Source organism: Stylophora pistillata, chromosome 2 (assembly GCF_964205215.1).
Source record: "Stylophora pistillata chromosome 2, jaStyPist1.2, whole genome shotgun sequence".
Classification (NCBI taxonomy): domain Eukaryota; kingdom Metazoa; phylum Cnidaria; class Anthozoa; order Scleractinia; family Pocilloporidae; genus Stylophora; species Stylophora pistillata.
Genome location: NC_142520.1, coordinates 37,664,878 through 37,686,141, shown reverse-complemented (window position 1 = coordinate 37,686,141; position 21,264 = coordinate 37,664,878). Strand labels below are relative to the sequence as shown.

At 37.3% G+C, this 21,264-nt stretch overlaps 2 protein-coding genes and 1 pseudogene across 4 annotated transcripts in view; 1 reads left to right on the top strand and 2 right to left on the bottom strand.

Annotated features, from left to right (window-relative positions):
- Positions 1-21,264, bottom strand: part of LOC148739348 (uncharacterized) — a 158,837-nt gene that overhangs the window by 121,761 nt on the left and 15,812 nt on the right. The window lies entirely within an intron of this gene.
- On the bottom strand, positions 429-8,129 carry LOC148739351 (uncharacterized). 3 transcript variants are annotated; one of them, XM_088751163.1, is made up of 10 exons: positions 7,568-8,129; positions 6,937-7,090; positions 6,584-6,791; positions 5,703-5,824; positions 5,210-5,603; positions 4,969-5,030; positions 4,711-4,754; positions 4,145-4,398; positions 3,362-3,721; positions 429-3,073 (listed from the first exon to the last, which is right to left on the bottom strand). In XM_088751163.1, exons 2-10 carry the CDS (start codon positions 7,047-7,049, stop codon positions 2,723-2,725), a joined length of 1,908 nt encoding a protein of 635 aa, XP_088607289.1. In that variant the 5' UTR covers positions 7,050-7,090; positions 7,568-8,129; the 3' UTR covers positions 429-2,722. The 3 variants fall into 3 exon arrangements, with proteins under 3 accessions (XP_088607289.1, XP_088607288.1, XP_088607290.1); XM_088751162.1 differs by lacking the exon at positions 7,568-8,129 and having other exon boundaries at positions 6,937-7,494; XM_088751164.1 differs by lacking the exon at positions 7,568-8,129 and having other exon boundaries at positions 4,145-4,251; positions 6,937-7,493.
- On the top strand, positions 9,299-14,639 carry LOC148739350 (uncharacterized; annotated as a pseudogene).

Sequence of the window (21,264 nt, the reverse complement as noted above, 5' to 3'; positions counted from 1 at the left end):
ATAAGTTTACTTTTCTCTCTATTGTGATCAGTTTTTAATGCGTGCATAACTCTGTTACAGTGTGAGCTAGTTTTTGTATCCAGTATGCGCCTAGTCCAGTTTAAAATACACACATAACTCTCTAACAATGCAAGCTTAGTTTTACTTCCAATGTGCGCTAAGTTCAGTGTTAATTGCACACATTACTAAGATACGTCGGGATCTAAGTCATTCTGGTATACGCCTTGTTCAGTTTCAAAGGTAGGCATTACTCTGTTATAATGTAAACTTAGTGTTGTTTCTAATAACACGTAATTTTTTAAGTGCAGATTTTCTGAAGTAAAGAAAATTTGGTAAAAATCACAGTCAAAGAGATGCTTCTTTGCCACTTCAGTATATGTTGGGTAACATGTACTCTACAATGTATCTTTCTTACCAGGACACTCGACTATGTGGAAGAAAAAAAGTTTAATAGTCTATAAAAGCCACTCCACAGTTGAATTGATTACAACTTTTACAACAAAAACAGACTTTCTTTTGAGAACTCAGTATTTACTGAAATTTATACATACGTGCTTTAGATATACCAAGTAGGATATGGCATATCTGAAAGCGATTTTTCTAAGAATCTTTTTTACAAATGTATATGCAGACATTACCATAGAGATGATAATCCAAAGGGACTTTAAAAATCATATGCATGTTACATTATACCAGGACACTTAATAAGCAAATCTCTTGAAATTTCCATGCACATTTCAGGATCGATTATAACGTTACTGAATTTACCGTGTCAATGGAAGATCTATGGAAATTTCCATAGACATGTCAGGGTCAATTATAACGGTGCATCTTAAATTTTGCTGTGTTATTGGAAGGTCTATGGAAATTTCATCTTACATTATACCATTTTAACGGAAGGTCTATGGAAATTTCCATGCACATGTCTAGATCAATTATAGCTGAACATGTTACATTATACCATTTTATGGAAGGTCTATGGAAATTTCCATGCACATGTCTAGATCGATTATAGCTGAACATCTTGCATTATACCATGTTAATGGAAGGTCTATGGAAATTTCATCTTACATTATACCATTTTAATGGAAGATCTATGGAAATTTCCATGCACATGTCTCGACCAATTAAAGCTGAACATGTTACATTATATACCATGTTAATTAATGGAAGGTCTATGGAAATTTCCATTCACATGTCTATATCAATTATAGCTGAACATTATTCTTACATTATACCATGTTAATGGAAGGTCTATGGAAATTTCCATGCATACGTCTAGATCAATAATAGCTGAATATCTTACATTATACCATGTTAATGGAAGGTCTATGGAAATTTCCATGCACATGTCTAGATCGATTATAGCTGAACATCTTACATTATACCATGTTAATGGAAGGTCTATGAAAATTTCCATGCACATGTCTAGATCGATTATAGCTGAACATCTTACATTATACCATGTTAATGGAAGGTCTATGGAAATTTCCATGCACATGTCTAGATAAATTGTAGCTGAACATCTTACATCATACCATTTTAATGGAAGGTCTATGGAAACTTCCATGCACATGTCTAGATCGATTATAGCTGAACATCTTACATTATACCATGTTAATGGAAGGTCTATGTAAATTTTATCTTACATTATACCATTTTAATGGAAGGTCTATGGAAATTTCCATGCACATGTCTAGATCAATTAAAGCTGAACATCTTACATTATATACCGTCTTAATGGAAGGTCTATGGAAATTTCCATGCACATGTCTAGATAAATTGTAGCTGAACATCTTACATTATACCATTTTAATGGAAGGTCTATGGAAATTTTATCTTACATTATACCATTTTAATGGAAGGTCTATGAAAATTTCCATGCACATGTCTAGATCAATCAAAGCTGAACATCTTACATTATATACCATGTTAATGGATGGTCTTCGGAAATTTCCATGCACATGTCTAGATCAATTATAGCTGAACATCTTACATTATACCATTTTAATGGTAGGTCTAGGGAAATTTCATCTTACATTATACCATTTTAATGGAAGGTCTATGGAAATTTCCATGCACATGTCTAGATCAATTAAAGCTGAACATCTTACATTATATACCATGTTAATGGAAGGTCTATGGAAATTTCCATGCACATGTCTAGATCAATTATAGCTGAACATGTTACATTATACCGTTTTAATGGAAGGTCTATGGAAATTTCCATGCATATGTCTAGATCATTAATAGCTGAACATCTTACATTATACCATGTTAATGGAAGGTCTATGGAAATTTCCATGCACATGTCTAGATCAATTATAGCTGAACATGTTACATTATACCATTTTAATGGAAGGTCTATGGAAATTTCCATGCATACGTCTAGATCATTAATAGCTGAACATCTCACATTATACCATGTTAATGGAAGGTTTATGGAAATTTCCATGCACATGTCTAGATCAGTTATAGCTGAACATCTTACATTATACCATTTTAATGGAAGGTCTATGGAAATTTCCATGCACATGTTTAGATCAATTATAGCTGTACATCTTGCATTATACCATGTAAATGGGAGGTCTATGGAAATTTCGATGTACATGTTTAGATTGATTATAGCTGAACATCTTAAATTTTACCATGTTGATGGAAGATCTATGGGAATATCCATGTACTTCTGGATCAATTAAAGAACCTAGATATACATGCATACTCAATCATGCATTTCACCTTTTTTTAACTCTTTGTATCTCCTTCTTAAGTACTGGACAGACTCCTTTCTTAGTTTATCATTCTCGTCTAATTCGATGTCAAAATAGATTATACTTTCTTTAGGAATTTCGCTGGAAGTCCATCCAGGCCATGATACCCACTTTCCTTTGTAAGTACCTTTTAGCCACTCCACAGTGAACGAAGAGTTAGTGACTTCCTTTACCTTTGCCAAATGGGGAGGTTTGTAGTTTCCCTCAAGATTAACCGCAACAATGCAACCTGGCAGAACTCCTTCAAAGTTATCTACCTCGGTGACAACAGCTCTCTGCCTCCTATAAGCTCCACTGTACACCTGAAATTGTAATAAATTGAGTCAATTGTGAAAGCCATAATTGACAGGCATTTTAGTGTGTGTGCTTGTGCGTGTGTGTGTGTGTGTGCGTGTGTGTGTGTGTGGTCACCTAAAGGAAAATTCAGCTGTGGCTGAGTCAGCATCGGAATAAAACACATGATGGAAAGGTTTGGTGGGCACGTACACCAAAAGGCTTTGGCCAACTTAAAATAGCTACAAGTTTGCATGAGTAGGAGGCTAAATTGAGTTGAGCACACATTGTATGTCTTAATTTTGAGCATAAATCACCTCTCGCACAGGAGCAACTTGAGTTCTGACCATATCATCCACATCCTCAGGGACACCTTCAGGTTTTTGCCCCAAAAAACCCACACTATTCCCAGCAGCCTCCAATTGTTTTTGTCTTTCTTTAACTCTTTCCTTGTTTGCAATGATTTCTTTCAATGGCCAAGCAACTGTCCTTTCTGGCGGATGCCATCTGGTATTTTCAGGGTCAAGTAGTGATGCCCAATCTTTTTTATGTTGTTCCAGAAACAATCTTGATCTGAAATATTTTTCAATGTCTGATCTGAGCCGCTGAAGCTCAAGCTTCTCTGTATCTGGAGCAACATAATCTGGTGGGACATCTACACTTATTTCTGCATCAGCCTGACATAAATAATAAAAATTCAATCATTAAAAAAACTGTAGCAAAAACACTTATCCCGGAAATTTCATATTTGAAGGACATGAATGAGACTAGAGAATGAGATCAGACCTAAACAATAAATAAGCTTCTAATTAGTAACTTCATTACAATAATACCATCAAGCTGTAACAGAGATCAGTTTGCCATTTTTCTAATAGCACTTGTCATTGTTACTAATATTATTATTATTATTATTACTATTATTATTATTGGTCAAGCATAATGCTAAGAGTTAAAATGTAAGATAATCATACTCCAGCTGAGCAAAACAGGTATTATCTTCAGTGTATAAACAGAGTATAATTATCACTCGAAAGTATTGTTGGGATTTTTTGTTTTTATTTATTCCGGCTCCATAATGTACATCAGATATTTTCACTCACTTTCACTATAGTTAACCACTGTTCTGGATCAGGGTCTACTGGTTTCCAGTTTTCCTTTTTGTCACTCCCCCAGTTCTTGTACTGCATAACGACTTTTCCTGAAGGAGCTTTTGTAAATTTAAAAGCATGAGGATTTGAGATGTTGTGGAGCACAGTTGAAAAGGGCGACATCCACTCCTTTACAGCAAAAACATGTTCAACCTCTACAGCCTTTGGAGTTGGGGTGTAACAACTCTCAAAGGAGGTCATAAGCTCTACCAATTAACCAGAGAAAACATTTTAAGATATTGTATCCATCCATATTATACTGTCAGGAGAGGATAAACATAAATCAATTGAAGGCTTAAAATATAATTGTATAAACATGGCCATGACTCAATAATTATACCAATCTACTCTTCTGCAGATATTTTGATTCTTTTCATTTTGTTTGTTAATTGGATAACACCAGCTTACATATCAGGTATACATGTCAAATATGGCAGGTGGTCAAATTATAAAAGATAAATTCCTAACAGTCATTTTCCAAGCTAAAAGTTCACTGATTGCATTCTTCCTAACAGTACCTTTAAAAGTTCTTGTGTCCTTCTTTACCAGAAATTCAGAAAGCCTGTAAGACACAATTTAATATGACTATCAGTTAACAACAACATATGTGCAAAATTAGAGTTTTGAAGCTGGCAATTATAAGTATCATCCCAGCAGTGAAACTTTGACTAAGTATTCGGCAGCATTAACAAGATGATTTTGCAATGTAACTATTCTCAAAGATTAAGTTTCCCTCTCAACTTAATTAAATGAAAATGAAATTCTCAGATTCTTACTTGTTAAACATCTCGTCAACAGCTTCATGAGTGTGACCAACCATTAAGAAATTTAGTTTTACCTGTAAAGACAAAAATTGGATTTGAGGGAATTTTTGTTCATGATCACTGCCATCCCCACCCCATAGTGTCAGTAGATTGTTGCAAATCATTAAATACAAACTATTAGGATAAACTATATTTCATTTAAGTGTATCACTTTTCAAACTTCATTTCCTTATGAGCAGCGGGTACAACATACCTTAACAAAAATGTCAAGCTTCACAAGAAGGGCTAAAAAGTTGAGAACAAACTGATTTTTATTCTCTCTCCAACAGTTGTCCATTTGAAGGTACAAGGTATCAGGCAAGTCTTCTCCCATGCTTTGCAATTCCAGGAGTAATATGTTAATGGTGAGATTTGCATCATGGGGATATTGAAATAGGTCAAAATAACCTTTAGGCTGCCTCCCATGGTTTAACACACCAGTCAAATGGGTCCGGAGTTTTCTTGCATTAGCATATGCATGTGCAATAACTACTAATCGTGGAAGGAGAAGTTTTGCCTGATCCATACCATCTTGTGCAATACATGCATATTTTTGTGGATACTTTTTAGCTTTGTCCCTGTGGTGGTAATACACTTTTCTCTCTTTCCTACAAAAAAAAAAAATGTTTCATTACAGATATTTCAGGAAACAGTTAACATTTAAAAACACAAGCAATGTGTCTCACTGAAATTAATTTAGCACTTACATTTGAAGATCATTGTGGAAATCAAAAAGCTTGTCCAAGTATTTCCGCACATCTTTATCTTGAGCTTTTCTCTTTTCCTCACCCAATACTGTGCAGTAATCACATCTTGTAAATCGGTTTACCTGCAGTAAACAACAGTTTCTTTGTGCTGAAAATTGAAATGTCACAAGGAATCAATTATCTGAACCTTTAGAGATATTGCTTTGATGTAATGTATTGTTATTTTGCAGTCATGAGGAATCACGATATAAAGAGATGGTTACAAATACGTTTTATCTAATTGCAGAGATGTGCATGATACGTACGAATCTTCAGGGCAATAACTCGCTGCAAAAAAGGCAGATCGTACTTGATTGGCTATGGATGCATGCCAAACCAAATAAAAGGTACAGTACATCTTATGTTTTCCTTTAGTTTCGCCAACAAGTTTCTTCTCGTAGATTGTCTAAATCATTAATAAGACTAAATTAGATGCAATGCTCCCGTGTCAGGCATCTTATCGCCAATCTATGTGAAACAAGAAGTTGTTGTAAAGTTGTCGTTGTAAAGATTTATAGCACACAAACAAATCAGTTCAGGTTACTAGGATTTCTGTTAAACTATGGCTGAGTGCACTGAGGAGTTCAAAGTAATCAGTGCAATATATTGCGAGGGATACTTCTAGAAGTTTGCATTAAGACAGGCTCACATCTAAACAAAATGCCAAACGAAGTTCGTTTTATTGTCGTATTCTGTTTTTTTTCTTCTTCTTTTTTAAGAAGTGGAGAGTGGAGACGCATAGGACTTAATTAGCCACCTTAATGCCAGGTCTGTCTATGTACCATGGTTCAATGAAGAAGCAATCAATCTTAAGGCATTGCGTTGATCAGAGCATTCATTACCCTTTTGAAGAATGCTTCCATCCAAGTTTCGGCCATGAGTCTCTTGTGACTTAAGTTCTTGCTCCTTGATTTTTGCAAAACTCTCACACCAGCGTGAAAATTGCGAAACGTTTCACTTAAAGCTGCTGCGCTTAGTCCAAAAACCACGCGGTATGCTGTACTGCATACTTTGTATCCACTAAGATAATAAGGGATGCTTTGAAGGTCACTATAAGGAAACAAACATGAGGAATCACGATATAAAGAGATGGTTACAAATACGTTTTATCTAATTTAGTCTTATTAATGATTTAGACAATCTACGAGAAGAAACTTGTTGGCGAAACTAAAGGAAAACATAAGATGTACTGTACCTTTTATTTGGTTTGGCATGCATCCATAGCCAATCAAGTACGATCTGCCTTTTTTGCAGCGAGTTATTGCCCTGAAGATTCGTACGTATCATGCACATCTCTGCAAGATCCATGACTTCCAAGCATTTCTCAGCACAACATCCAGATTTTGTTGCTATAAATATAAAGAAACCCACAGAATGATGAATATCTCTGAATCCAATTGCTCAAATATCCGTCAAAATCACGAGCGCGCTCTTGGATCGTCTAAGAACCAGGCCGAGTAATCGCCTTCGTGCCTTAATTTTGCAGTAAATGACTGTCGATCGCAAACGACAAAACAGCGAACGGCGGAAACAAATCACCCAAGTTTCCTCTCTCTACCAAAACGTTTACCCTTCCCCACTTGTTCTGCTCTATATGGCATAGCCAGCAACGAAATAATGGCGGATTGGTTGGTTTTTTTTTTTTTTTTAAGTCGTTACGCTGTTGGCTGTTTTGGTGTTTACGTCCACTCTGTATTTCGAACCCAGTTTCTCTAGTAAACGACACTCAGGAATGTGTGACGATATGTCATTGGGAAGTTCGTGATACTTCCTTATCTAATTATCACAATTATCACTTCTTTGGTTAGAGCCTAGCCTAGCCTCACCTTCTTTCAAAGAAGCAGCATGGCACTTCTCGCGATCGCAACCTCCAGGTTTTCTCACTTTACGAACTTTCCCTACGGCAGAAATTAAACGTGTCTCTTTGTTCACGAGGCAAGAAATTTCAACTTCTCCTTTTTTATTATTACCACATGCATAATTTGGTTAAGATGACAACTAAGAAGGTATGATGGAACTTTCTAAATTGCAGACAACTTGAATCTTTGACAGATATTTTTAAATCAGAACTTTAAATATGTTATATTATCAGGTCAGGCATTCCTTCCACCTTCCCCGTACATAGTAGAACTGAATAACAAAAATTACGTAAACTCGGCTCTTCATGTTACAATTCTTGTTAACATCAAAAAATTTATCAAAATACATCGAAATGCCTTTTTCATTGATCCTCTAATTTCCCAATAGATGGTAGTTTATAGATTAGGGCGTCAAGATTGTTCCAGTATCCTGGTTGCTGTATTATGGATTTGTGACGCTCCCCTTTGCAGTGCAAATCCAGCTCACTATCTAGTACGTGCTCTTCACAATGTCCACAATAAGCCTTTTTACTTGCTTTGTGTGCGCCGCCCAAAGCCTGTTTGGATTCCCGGTCTTCCTCTACGTCTAAAGTCGGAAACTTGTCAAATTCTTTGAAAATGGGGCAAAACCTCCTGGACTGATCTTCAACTTTGATAAAATGAGGTTTCAGTTCTCTAATTTTTGCGCGTTTCCGGCGTTGGGTTTTTGAGGTCAGTTCGTTCCTATCTCGTTTTTCACTTTGGATAAGTCGGAAAAATTCCCTTTTGGAATACACTGATATGTCGTTTTTTTCAGCGACGTCCACGATTTTACCATCATATGAAACAGTGGAGGGAAAATACCTGGAGGAGCTCTTAACTGCTCTTTGGCCTCGTGAATGGATATTGAATTGTACAGACGGTACAAGCTGGCAAGCAGTTTTCCGGCTTTTCACAACGAGATCTGTTACTTTGAGAACATCAAAGAATTCCTCTACTTTTCCGCCTAGATCAACTACAGTGTTTCTGAATTGAGAATTACTATCCTCAAACATAAAGAAAAACGTTCTGTTTTTGAAGTTAGGGAAGAGTTGATTAGAAATGTTACCTTCAAAGTTGCCGCTTCGCGCCTTGCTACCGCTGAAGCTTTCATTTTCAGAAAGGACCACATCGTTATCGTCCTCACAACCTGCATTGCTAGAAGTTTCTACTTCTTGCTCTTTAGAAGCTCTGTGCTCCGGCGAGAGTGGTGTTTCAGCTCTTGAAGAGTCTGACGATTCGTACCCGATCGAGGCTTCCCTTTTCCGTTTAGCAGGCGTGCTTGATAAGAGAGGTTGAAATACTTCCACGGCTGACTCTTCTATTCTCGTAGCTCCGCTCTCAAAGCTTTCTTCACTTACTGATGTTTCTACCAAAGGCTCTTCGGCGAAACTTGAAAGAATCGAGAGTGACAGAGGCTCTTCTGCAACCGAACTAGAGTAATCCATATCCATAGCCGTTCATGTATTACTATTTCAGTTTGAAAAAACTAACGATTTCTTCGACAGCGTGGTTCGGCTGTCGGAAATTTCAAAACTCCTACGTCATCGGGCATACAAAAGAATTTCGAAAAGGGTGTGTATATTAACCAATAAACAAACGATACGGGCTCAAAATTGTCGTCGCACATTCTTCAGGGTTCATGCCGGTCAGCTATTTGACAAGCCAGGCTCAACAAATTCAGTTAGTGAAAAGATATGGCAACAACACGTAGTAGAGGGTCCTCACTACCTTACTCGAAACATGGAAAAAGGGAAAAGCGGCACTATTCCGGCAGAAAGTGGTATTTCACGAAAGCAGAAAACGGAGAGGTACGCACGCTGCATCATCACAATAAATCACCCATTCTAGCGCAGGATGGCACTGATCCTGGGTCTGTTGTTCACATGAAGCCCGCGAGTGAAGATCTAAGGAAACTCAAGGTAAGTTCGTTTCGAGAATTCTGAAAATTTTAATCTTTAGTTACAAGAAAAGAGAATTTGCTCTGAGAAAGATCATGTTGAGTTTGTACGAGATGAAGATCCTTTTTTATCGTGCAATAGAAAAATAAGATCGAGGAGAATAAATGTTCTCGAGTCTGAGATTAGCTGCATTTGATTTGGCTTCCAAAAGGTTTGCACTAAGTAAACTTGGCCTGTCTATAGCAATGGATTTCCCTCTTTCGGCGTTTAGCTTACTCTGACCATTCACTCTTAAGTTTTTACTACCTATATACCGTAATCAAATAAAATAATTTTAGTTTAGCTGCTAGCTTACATGAAATTTCCCACAAAAATTTAAAGCGTTTCGGAATGCGAGCACAATAGCAATCAATGTGCAACACTTTTCAAAAATAGCGCAAGAAAGTTCCGTTTCTGGTCTTCGTTTCCGCGAAACGTGTTTGGTTAAGCCGGCGATGCCGCATTTTCAATCGAATTTACTTTTCGCACCAACGTATTTCCTAAAAGATAAGGTAAAATGGTTTTATGATATTTCACAAGGCATTCATTGTTTCTTAGGTAAAATACAACTCGGAAAAAAGTCTTCTTCTGGACGTTACGTTCTTAAATCCCACCGACGACCTCAATAAACAGTTGTACCGAGAAATTTCTGACATTTCAAGATTTGGAGAACAAGTCAGAAAATTACTTGAAGTAGAATTCTTCCCCGTGTCAAGTTCTGGCAAACGACCTGCGAGTAGTTTCTCTACCAGTGGCTGCGAGGAAAATCAAGCCAAAAAACGGCGAGATGAGAATGAATCAAACACTATTTCGGCACAACCAAGTGAACAATTTTCTCTTGGTGCTGAGACCTTGTCGATTACGGCGTCTACGTCGACAAACGTAAACGTGAGCGCCAGTGTCTCATCTGTATCCGGTGCATCTACATCTTCAAGCGAAAGTGGAGATGAGCCAGTAATGGATTCGTCACAGCAATGCTACGCCATATCTTTGCGTGAGTGATTATTGTAAAGCTTTCGTTTGGTGGGAATTCGAAATTGTTCATTACTGAATTTTTATGTATATTGGTTCCTAAAGTAGCTCATTTTTGTGCAGGGCCTCGAAAAGTTCTAGTATCGAGCTTAAAAGCCCCAAGGAAAGATTACACACTTCGGGATCTCGATGAAGTGTTTGTGAAATCCCTCGTGACTGAGTTTAAGGATAATGAGGTCCCTTTCGGTCAAAAGCCATTGTTGGCGATAATCAAAGGCGTTTCAAGGCCAAACGAATTCAAAGAGGACAAGCTTGATTCATACGAGTTAGAGGTGATCGGTGGCAACCACCGAAGAGCGGCCATGCAGGCTATGCTAACGGAAGATCCGGAGAATATCAAGTATAAATACACGGAGGTCATTTTGTTTACAGGTTAGTAAGCCAGAGCTTTATCTCCGCACAGGAGATTTTGCTATGAAATATGAAGCAACACAATATCAACATTTTTCCGTCACGCTCTTTTGTAACACTTCTAAGTCCTGATCACGAAATTATGGATTATCTTATAGAAATGCCAAAAAAAGACGTGCTGAAACTTGCGTTCAAGCACAACCGGATGGACCGCTTCCATCATGAAATGACTTCTCAAGAAAAGGTACTAAGTTCTTTCTAGAAATTTGTCTCATTTCATGTATGTTCTAGTCCTCTTGTGCGGTCTAGATACACAAGCAGAGAAAGTGAAAGTGAAGGTGAAAGTGAAGGTGAAAGTGAATGATTCGATACCTTAATAGCAGCATAGGCTGAATTGCTAAGGTCTACAGTGTTACTAAGGTTGAGATCGGACGTCAGCATTATCAGGCGCCTCTGGCAGCCGCTTTAGTCCATGTAACGACCTCACCTTTTCCCCCACACATCCCACCCCAGGGGAGGACATCCATCACACAGTAATCTCGTGTGTGGGAAATTAACGTCTCCTACCCCTAACCCTGCAGGAGACGGGACCTCCATTTATTCGTCCTTATCCGAGAAGACTAGAATATCTAACCATTTCATTGATGTTATAGAAAGGTAGCAAATTCTCCTCAGTTATTTTAAGACCATGAGTATTGGTCCGGCCGGGGCTCGAACCCTCGACCTCCCGCACAACACAATCCGGCGCTCTAACCAATTGAGCTAACCAGGAGGCGGTTATTTTTTGTCTTCGTAATATTTCTTGGGTACAATTTTTTAACGTTGTTGTCCCATTTTAATAAAATTGTTTTCTTGGGCTGTCTCGCTAAATACAAATGTAGTCCGTCAATTTGTAATAAAACCAGTATTAGTGATATGGCTAAAGTGTAATGAATAATTTATGTCATATTTTTTAAGGTTAAGCTGTGCCATTCAATTTTAAGAGATGAGTTCAAGGGACAGAAGACAACTGAATGGAGAAACTACTGCAGTTCAGTTATTAACTCAAAGGTAAACTAATTAACTCATATTGATAAGGAATAAATGAAAAAAAGCATCCAACACTGCACTCTTTTGTAGGAGTCTCTTGAATTCATATATCTGCTTAGCGGATTCCAGGAGCCAGCCTTCTCCGCCTTAGAACACGTGTTTCTGGCATATGAGAAATTTGAAATAAAGGACCAGACGAGAAGCGTCTCTCAGGCCAAAAAGTTGCTTTCCGGAGCGGTGCAACAGCCCAACATCGTTGCCTCAAAGTTCAAGTGCCTGAGGGGACTGGACACTGACCAGCTAGCGGAGCTGTTGGGGAATTTGGCGGATGGTAAACTGTCGTTTGCAGAGTTAAAGGAAAGGGCAGTAGAGGTAAAAAACACAGCAGCTCTGAAGGCGGAATTCGTAAAGAAAGCTGGCTGTCGATCATGGAAGGAGGCTGAATAGAGGTATTCATTCAATATAACAGTTTAACAACTTCGAAACTAAATTATTACCACTTTTGATTACACTTTTACTTAAACACAAAGTTTTGTTCATGTGTCCATGTCCATTGTGATAAAAAATTCTTACTTTGAAATGCATCTATCAATTTATGATCCATTTTCTGTACAATGGCCTTGTTTTAGAATAGTGATATAGTTCAAAAACACTAAGCTCAAAGCCACAAGATAAATTGCCAAGTACAGTTTTTTATCATAATATTTTTATGGAGAGGAGTAATTGTGCTCTTACAGCTTTTTACTTTTCTTGGCATTAAAGGTTTCCCCATTTCACTGGACGCGATGTCCTTCAGCCGTTTATCAGCACTGTCAAAAAGGGGAAGGCAAGTGCCGAATTCATGGCACTCGTCGAAAGAGCGCTTCAAGCTGAAGTGGCAGAAGAAGACAACGGTATAGTTCCTACAACTAATAGAAGGCGATAATAGGTGCAAGTTATTTAGGAAATTTTGTCACTTTTGGTTAATTACCGTACCAACAGCTTAGAAATGACACAGAAGAATGTTTCTGCGTCGAAAGCAATCAATGCTATCACTTTAAACTGTACTTATATGGCTTCTTTTCCTCTTTCTTTCAGATCGCTCTATAATTTCGCGCATCAATGGGCAATTTTATTGCGCAATTTCTTCTGAGGATCATAATGTTTCTGCCGTATCACTGAAAGGAATTCCCTTTGATGGTGCTGATCTAATCATTATACAGAAACAGAAAGTAAGCTCAGCGCTTGTTTTTTTTTTCTTTTTCTTAAATTCTCTTATAAAGATTCTTACATGCAAAGGAGGCTATTGTTGACTGCTTTTAATTTTTCAAATTTGACAACTTTCCAGAACTGGAGTGAGGAAAAATTAAAGTCTACTTTAAGGCAGATATGTGGCCTGAACACAAGGCTAAAGATGACTCACTACATCATTGTTGTAAGAGAAAGAGATGAATCCCTTACACAAACCCTGGAGGAATGTACCCCGGGAGGGAAGGCTTACACATTGTATGTTGCCTGGAGTAGGATGTCCGCTAAAGGTAACATTTTCTTTGTTTTTGTCATTTGGTTTAGAAAATTTCCAATTTCCATTTAGTGTTAAGTCTTAATTTAGTGATAAATTAAACGACTCAGTGTGGCATGATAGTCTCTGAATGCTTAAATATCTTTCAAACAGCTGGCCCTGGACTGACAGATGTCGTCGAAAAAAATTGTGTCATTATAGGTGGTTTGCACGTTACGTCATGGCCGCCATGTTGGTGGACGTAAACAATAGATATCTCATTAGCTTCTTTTGTTCGTCCACCACCATTTGTTCCTTTCACCATTGTTACCTGTGTCTCTAGAGATTGGTTGCAAACCACCTATTGTTGGCACACCATCGAAAAGTGCCACAAATTGGTTTGTGGCTGAGAATGAGTTGGACCTCATGCAGCACATCATAAAGCTTTTCGTGCCTCCAAGAGGGATTGTATTAGAGTTTGGACACTCGTATACTCTAGGTAAGACACAATTATACAAACAAAATGTAGTAAAGTTGCACATTTTACAGACATTGAGTCCTTTATTTTCTGTGCCATAATACAGTTACGAAAATGGTTAATGGAAGTGAGACAAAATTGCTGACTTGCAGTAGCCTGCAGTCAAAACATCTTTAAACAATGCCAATAGCTGCAAAAGGTAATAACTTGTTTATCCCTTATTTTTATGTTTCAGTGAGTTCCTGCCTGAAACCGTCGGTTCAAAGGAACGTGAACTTATTATCCGTATATAATGACGAGAAGCCTGTTTCTGGTTTTAGGAAAGAAGCTGTCACACTGAGCCGTTCAGCATGCGAGGGATCAGGGTCCAAAGATAACAACGAGTAGAGAAATTGCTTTGCAAGACAATCGAACTGAATGTAGATTTATAATCCCTTCGCCGGAAAAATTGTTTGAGTGAAAGTTTCGAACAGATCAGTCAAGAGTCATTTCAATGAGGTTAACCGTTAGCCGTTAAAAAGCAAACAAATTTCGCCGCAAGGCAAAAAGATTGAAAAATTTTGACCGTTTGTCTTAAAAAAAGTCTAGCGGGAGATTTGTTTTCATTTGAACGCAACGGAAAGAAATTTGCCGTTAGCTGTAAAAACCATTACCCTATTGAGACACTTTTATCAAAGAACACACTTGAATAATAATTGAGTAAAATTTTTGTAATTACTTCGTGATTGGGTATGACATGGAAATTTCCATGGACCTGCTTTTGACACGAATCAGACGCTATTTTGAAAATCTGACTGAGTATTACATGGAAATTGCCATAAACCTGTTTTGAATAGGTATTTCGGACGCTAAATTTTTAGCAAATGAGTCAGTATTACCTATAAAACTCCATGCACCCATTTTGGGCTAAGAAAGTTTGAAATTATTATAGTTTTTTGCGTGTGAAAGAGTATTACACGGATATTTCCATGTACCCGCTTTGGTCAGGAATGTTTGATACTGTTTGTATACGTGGATAATAAGTATTACATGGAAATTTCCATGGATCATTTTGGTGAGGCACTATCCGGCACAATGAAATCGTAAAAGTATTTCATGGAAATGTCCTTTTACCTGTTTAAATTGGCTTAGAATGATTGATACTGTTTGTATACGTGAATAAGTATTACATGGAAAATTCTATGTACCCTTTTTGCCCAAGAACGTTTGAAATTGTTATTTTTTTTTTTAACGTTAAATGAGTATTACATGGATATTTTTATGTACCTGTTTTGATTAAGAATGTTTGATACTGTTTTGTATCCGCGAGTACGTATTATCTGTACATGGAAAATTCCATGGACCCGTTTTGGCCAAAAGTGTTTGAAATTAATTTTTTTACGCGTAGATGGGTATTACATGGAAATTTCCATGTACGCGTTCAATTTTTTTTTTTTTTTTTTTACGTTTAAATGAGTATTACATGAATATTTTTATGTACCTGTTTTGATCAAGAATGTTCGATACTGTTTTGTGTACGCGAGTATTACATGTACATGGAAAATTCCATAGACCTGTTTTGGCCAAAAGTGTTTGAAAATATTTTTTTTTATGCATAAATGGTTATTACATGGAAATTTGCTTGTACCCCTTTCAATTTTGTTTAACAATGATTGATACTGTTAAGTATACGTGAATGATTATTACATGGAAATTTCCATGGCCTTTTTGTGTGGCACAATTGTATTGAAATCATAAATAATACTGACAAGTTTTCTTCTCTGAAAAAGAAATCGACATTTAAATGGTTTACTTAACCATTCGAGGGATATATGTGCCGCTGTTTGGGCGAGCTATCATAATATTAGGGTATCGTTCACCACTGATACCTGGGAAAGTAGACGCAAACATGCTCATTTTTTTACTGTTTAGTAACAAGTTGAAAGAAACCAATTAAACTGTTTTGAAATTGACTGAAACATATATAAATTTGGATGGCCGATTGAGTCACTGAAATTGTTGATTGAGCCGTGAGTCTTAGTTCATGGACAGCCGCTCGGTGATGTTGGCGATTCTTTCCTATAACCTTAGTAAGTAGACCATGGTAAAGTTTAATTTTTTTCCAAATTTCTTACTTCAGAAAATCTGTACTTAAAAAATTACGTGTTTAATATACCCTTGATTTGAATTTTAAATGCGTGTAAAACTTAGCTACAACGTGGGCTTAGTTTTGTTTACTGTGTCAACCAAGTTCAGTTTTAACTGCTTGCATAAATCATATATTACAATGTGAGTTTATTTTGTTTCTAGGGTGTATTAAGTTAAGTTTTAAATGAGCTTACAACTCAATTACAATGCAAACTTAGTTTTTTGTGTGCATAACCCAGTTTTAATATCATATGAGCTTCATCAGTCCATGCCTAGTTCAGTTTTAAATGTGAATATTGCTCAGTTAGAATGTGAGCTTAGTTTTGTATGCAGTGTACTCCTAGTTCAGTTTTAAATTCTCGCGTGTAAGTCAGTTCCAATGCGGGCTTAGTTTCAGGCTTTAGCCTAGGTTCCAACACACCCAGTTTCAGATGAACACATATAGTTCATGAGTTCTTTTTCCTGTATGACTGCAACACTTAATAATAACGTACTGCTTCATTCACAATTGCTTGTTTTTCGCCTGATGCTTGATTCATTCACTCTTTACATTTCCTTATGGTCTTTATTTGCTACGTACTATACTTTAGATAGCATTTAGCAAGTGCAGAGAAACAGGGCCACAGAGAGTCTTATCTAACGAGCTTGTTTCCTTTAAGATACATTAAGCAATAAAGTATTAAGAAAAGATAGACGTAGAAAGCTTGTATTTTAGGGCTTATTTTACAGGCTGATAGTAATCGAAGCGTCCCTTTTTAAATGATAAACACCAACTATTCCCTTAGTTATACCAACAAACGAACGCAGTCTTCAACCAACATGGGTATTGGGCATTTATCTTCCTAGGTAAGGGTATTCCCAAGCTGGGCTAGGGAGAAACAACAAAAACAGGACTACAACAACAATAAAACCAGTAACAATGTATTCGTTAGATTGATATATCATTGGGATTAAACGCAACTGATTTTGAAACGAAATTCAAGTTGAAATCTAAGAATAGAATTAAAATTATCTGAAGAAAACAGTTCCAGTCCTTTAACTCTTAGTCAGATATTATTACATGTAATCATCATACTTCTTATCCCTTTCACTTATAGTGTTTCCCGTTTTTTGTGAACTTCTATTTCCTTTACCATTGTGAAAAGATGATTTCTTAACATAATCGATAGAATATTGCAACTATACATATATGAACGAGAACGACTAAATAAATCATTTTACTAAAAACCGACTAGAATTTCAAACTTTTACTGATAAGAACAACAATATCTCGATCTTCTTGAAAAAACAACTTCAAAAACCGTGGAGCGCTATTTAGTTGAAATTGGAGCGTCGTTATATCCAAATTCAGTAGGAGCCGAAATGTATCTTAAACTTATACCTGACTTTCTGCAGCCTAATCACATGTTACCCACCTCGTAGTGATTTTCTTTTTTATATTCGTTAACGCTAAAATAAGAATCCATAAAGTAGAACTACTTTCATACGAGAACAGTTCTCATAGTTTTGGCGTCAAATGTACAGTGCAGCCTACTGCATAGTACCATGTAACAGTTTTCAACAGTTCAGTGTACAGTGCAGCCCACTGCACAGTAAGATTTAGCAGTTCCAACAGTTCAGTGTCGTGTTCTTGAGCACAATGCAAAGGACTGCATAGTAACATTTAATCTTACTATGCAGTGTACTTCACTGTACCGAACAACAATACACTGAATAGTACAGTGTAGCGCCCTATATAGTAATATTTAAGAGTTTTTTCCCAGTTCGGTGTTGTTACTCAGTTCAGATGTTCTGTAAGTGCAGTCTGTACAGTATGGCACACTGTTGAGTAACATTTGATAGTTGTGAACAGCTCAGCATACAATGCATTGCACTGCTTAGAAAATATTTAAGAATTTTTTTAGTTGCGACGCTACCTGTGACTGTAAGTCTTTGTTCTTGAGAAATAATCGTTTATCTCCATTGCGATTTCTTCGATCTGACGATCACGTTTCAAATTATTTGCTTATTTTACTTCAACCATCTACCACCTTTGCGCTTTGAGGTGACAATGCGGACGGTTTATTATGGCACGAACTAATCTTGTACGATTCTCAATATTTCACTCGTTAAAATTTTTCAGAAAACTCGCTCGTTCTTTTCGCACCCTCATTCTTTTTCTGAGGCCCGTGCTAAACGTTCCAACATTGTCATCGAAGACTTATTGACTCAATAATGTTAAAGCATTTAGCATATATGCTTGTCCAACATTTTTTGTAGGACTAATGTTTGAGAACTTATGAAACGTTCGTCCAAAAAAAAATGTTGAACAAGCATGGATGCTTAACGCCCCAATAATGTCAGATCAACAAATCTTATCGAAGAAAGTTGGAACGTTTAACCCGACTTGATACTTCTCAACTCGTGCAAAACCATCTCGCGCACGCCTTTTCCAAGGATTAACCTCTAGTTGACATTATTTAACAGTTAAGAGTATTTTCGTGTAGTGGAGAGCATTTCAGAGCAAAATAAGACTCCGCGTTATAGCTTTGAAATCTCCACGTTATCAACCTTTTCATTAAACTTTCATGTTTCTAGAAGCTTATTGTTAAATCGTGCGTTTACAACCGTAGAGGATAGAACACTCTCAGAGGAACTAAAACGTAGAACGTATACAATTAACATGGACACAGGGGCACCGAGAAGAGGACAAACTATCTATTTAAAATAGAAATACGATAAAATGACGTAGATGTGTTTTTCAGGTATTGAGCAGTTTGGTAGTAGTTAGAATTTAATTTGAGTATTTACTACCGTTGCAAATACTCAACTACCTACTGAGTATTTGTTACCGTAGAAAATACCCATTAATGGTAGCCAATACCCATCAATGGTAGCAAATACGCACTAGTGCGTATTTGCTACCGTAGCAAATACACAGTGGGTAGTTGCTACGGTAGCAAATACGCAATCAATGTAGTAAATACCCACTCGAATCGGACTCTCTCTCTCTCTCTCTCTCTCTCTCTCTCTCTTTCTCTCTCTTTATCCCTTCGTTTAATAAAGGATAAAAAAATGGGTGACAATTTGTTTTACGATGGGAGAACTTTTGGAAGGAAGGTTGTCAAGCAAAGTTTTACCAAATTAAATTGGTAACATAATGTCTTTAGCTTCTTTCGGGTTAAAAGCACGTCAGTGGTGGGAAATTGTTCATTACAATTTGACTGGCGTTTTGTTGCACTCGTTAGCACCAATCCATGGTTGAGGAATTGTGATTGAGGAATTGGTTGATTTATGTCATTAATTAAATTTCGCTGTGGGATTATTTGCCCTCAGGCGTAGCGGAGACTGTCACAATCGCTTACAACTGAACAGAAAAAGGGTATGGCATTTTAAGTGGCAATGTATGCAGAACCCACCCTCGCCGAAAAACGATTGGAGATCGTTTACAATATTCATACGTCTACTCACATTCTGCATCACGCAAAGCACTTCAAAGGAGAAAAACAAACCGATCTCTTTTAAGTCGCATGACATTTTTTGATCCAAGTCTAGATCTCCTCAAAGAAAAACGCGCACTGACCAACCGATTTAAAAACAAAATTCTGTTTTAAAAATAATTCTTCCGCCTTAAATTAAAAACAAAAACGACAATCGAGGGCCAAAAGACAAAATTTTTACAAGAGGAAACTGGTGTGCCTGCCTAGTACATCAAAATACTATATTTTCCTTTATTCTTTTCGCCGGGCTGAACCGCATTTGATTCTTTTTAAACACATCTGTTACCAAATAAATAGGAAGCTGTAAAAATACTACAGCCCATGTTCTTTTCAGGGCTGATAAGGAACAAAGCCGTAATAGGAAGCAAATTAAAGTTTATGTCCATTGTTTTCTCCTCCTCTAGGCGGAAACGGTCAGCGCATATAGACATAATTTTGAGCTCTCACGCAGTGCTTGCCCCAAAGGAGCAGGAGGGATCAAATAGGAAAAGTGGTACTCCAAACAAACCTACTCTTTTTACGGAAGCCACGCTGGTGTTTCTCCCAGGGGAGCAGGGTAAGATAGAATAGGATAGGGGCACTCGAATCGACTTAACGACAAAATCAACACCGCGTGCTCAAAAGAGATTAGGTTCTTCGCTGCCATTCCTCAAGATGTCTCGCATCGCCCAGAGGCGTTGCGTGACACCTCAAGAAGTGGTTCGAAAGAGAATTGACTAAAGAGAGAGAAGTTCAAGTTTCCTCATAACAGAGCGTCACTTTGTAAAAATCTTGAATATCATGATGGTCTATGATAGTAATTCGAAGTGAGCATGCGTGGACGTAAATCCAAGAGACAAAAAGAGATGGTGCAATTCGCTCTATGCTAGTGAAGTTAGAATCTCGTTGTAAAGCACAACGAAGATATGAGAGACTCTGCCCCCAATTTTTACAACCACGGCAATCACTTATTGGATTCATTTTGACATTTATTCGCCACTAAACCTCTTATTCAGGTAAATTGTGCGCAGATCAATTGTATGTTTGATGTATCTTGTTCTTCTTCACACATCAGCGATTGAACTTCTCCGCTGAAAAAGATGAATTTCAATTTAAATGAAGGTGGCACCTGTTTTTTAATATCGCCAGCCTGTGAACGCCGGTGACATAAAGGAAATTTCATATGGTGAGCTTAAGTGATCGAGAATTTCTTTGATTTTTCTTTTAACCAATTGCAACCAGATGCAAACTTGCCGGTAAGTCGATGACTCCTTAGTCATTTGCGTTTTTCATGCTCGAGGACACTAAGTGGCTTTTCCTAAGGGATTGTTGGAGTTTTAAGATATCTACCTTTAATGGGGCTAACCGATTCAGCGTAAAACGGCTAACCAATTCGGCCAATAGGCGTAGAAATTGACAAATTGTAAACGTTCGTCGTAAAAAGAAATTAACTGCAAAAAAGACTTCTAGTGACAATAATAGAATGATATTAACTGTTGGTTGTAAAATGGCCCAAATCGTAACCGTCACCTGTGAAAGCTATCACCCCTTTGAGACCCTCTGATTGGCAGTTATACTCTGCAGTAATCGCGCTTTTAGAAACTCGGCCCAGTCTTTCGTGTTCAAAACCCGGCTCTTCTTTATTGTTTTGTAAGCTAATATGGCGTGTCCTGGGCGCAAAGAAAATGTACTCTCTTTTCTTTTGTAATTTGGACGCGGTGTCGTCTTTAATTAATCATGAAGAGTTATAC

Coding starts and splice junctions, on each gene's coding strand:
- LOC148739351 (XM_088751163.1), bottom strand. CDS start 7,049: ATGGATCTTGCAGAGATGTGCATGATACGTACGAATCTTCAGGGCAAT. Junction 5,825..6,583: donor TGGAAGCATTCTTCAAAAGG/GTAATGAATGCT, acceptor TGTTTACTGCAG/GTAAACCGATTTACAAGATG. Junction 3,074..3,361: donor AAGTTGCTCCTGTGCGAGAG/GTGATTTATGCT, acceptor TTACAATTTCAG/GTGTACAGTGGAGCTTATAG.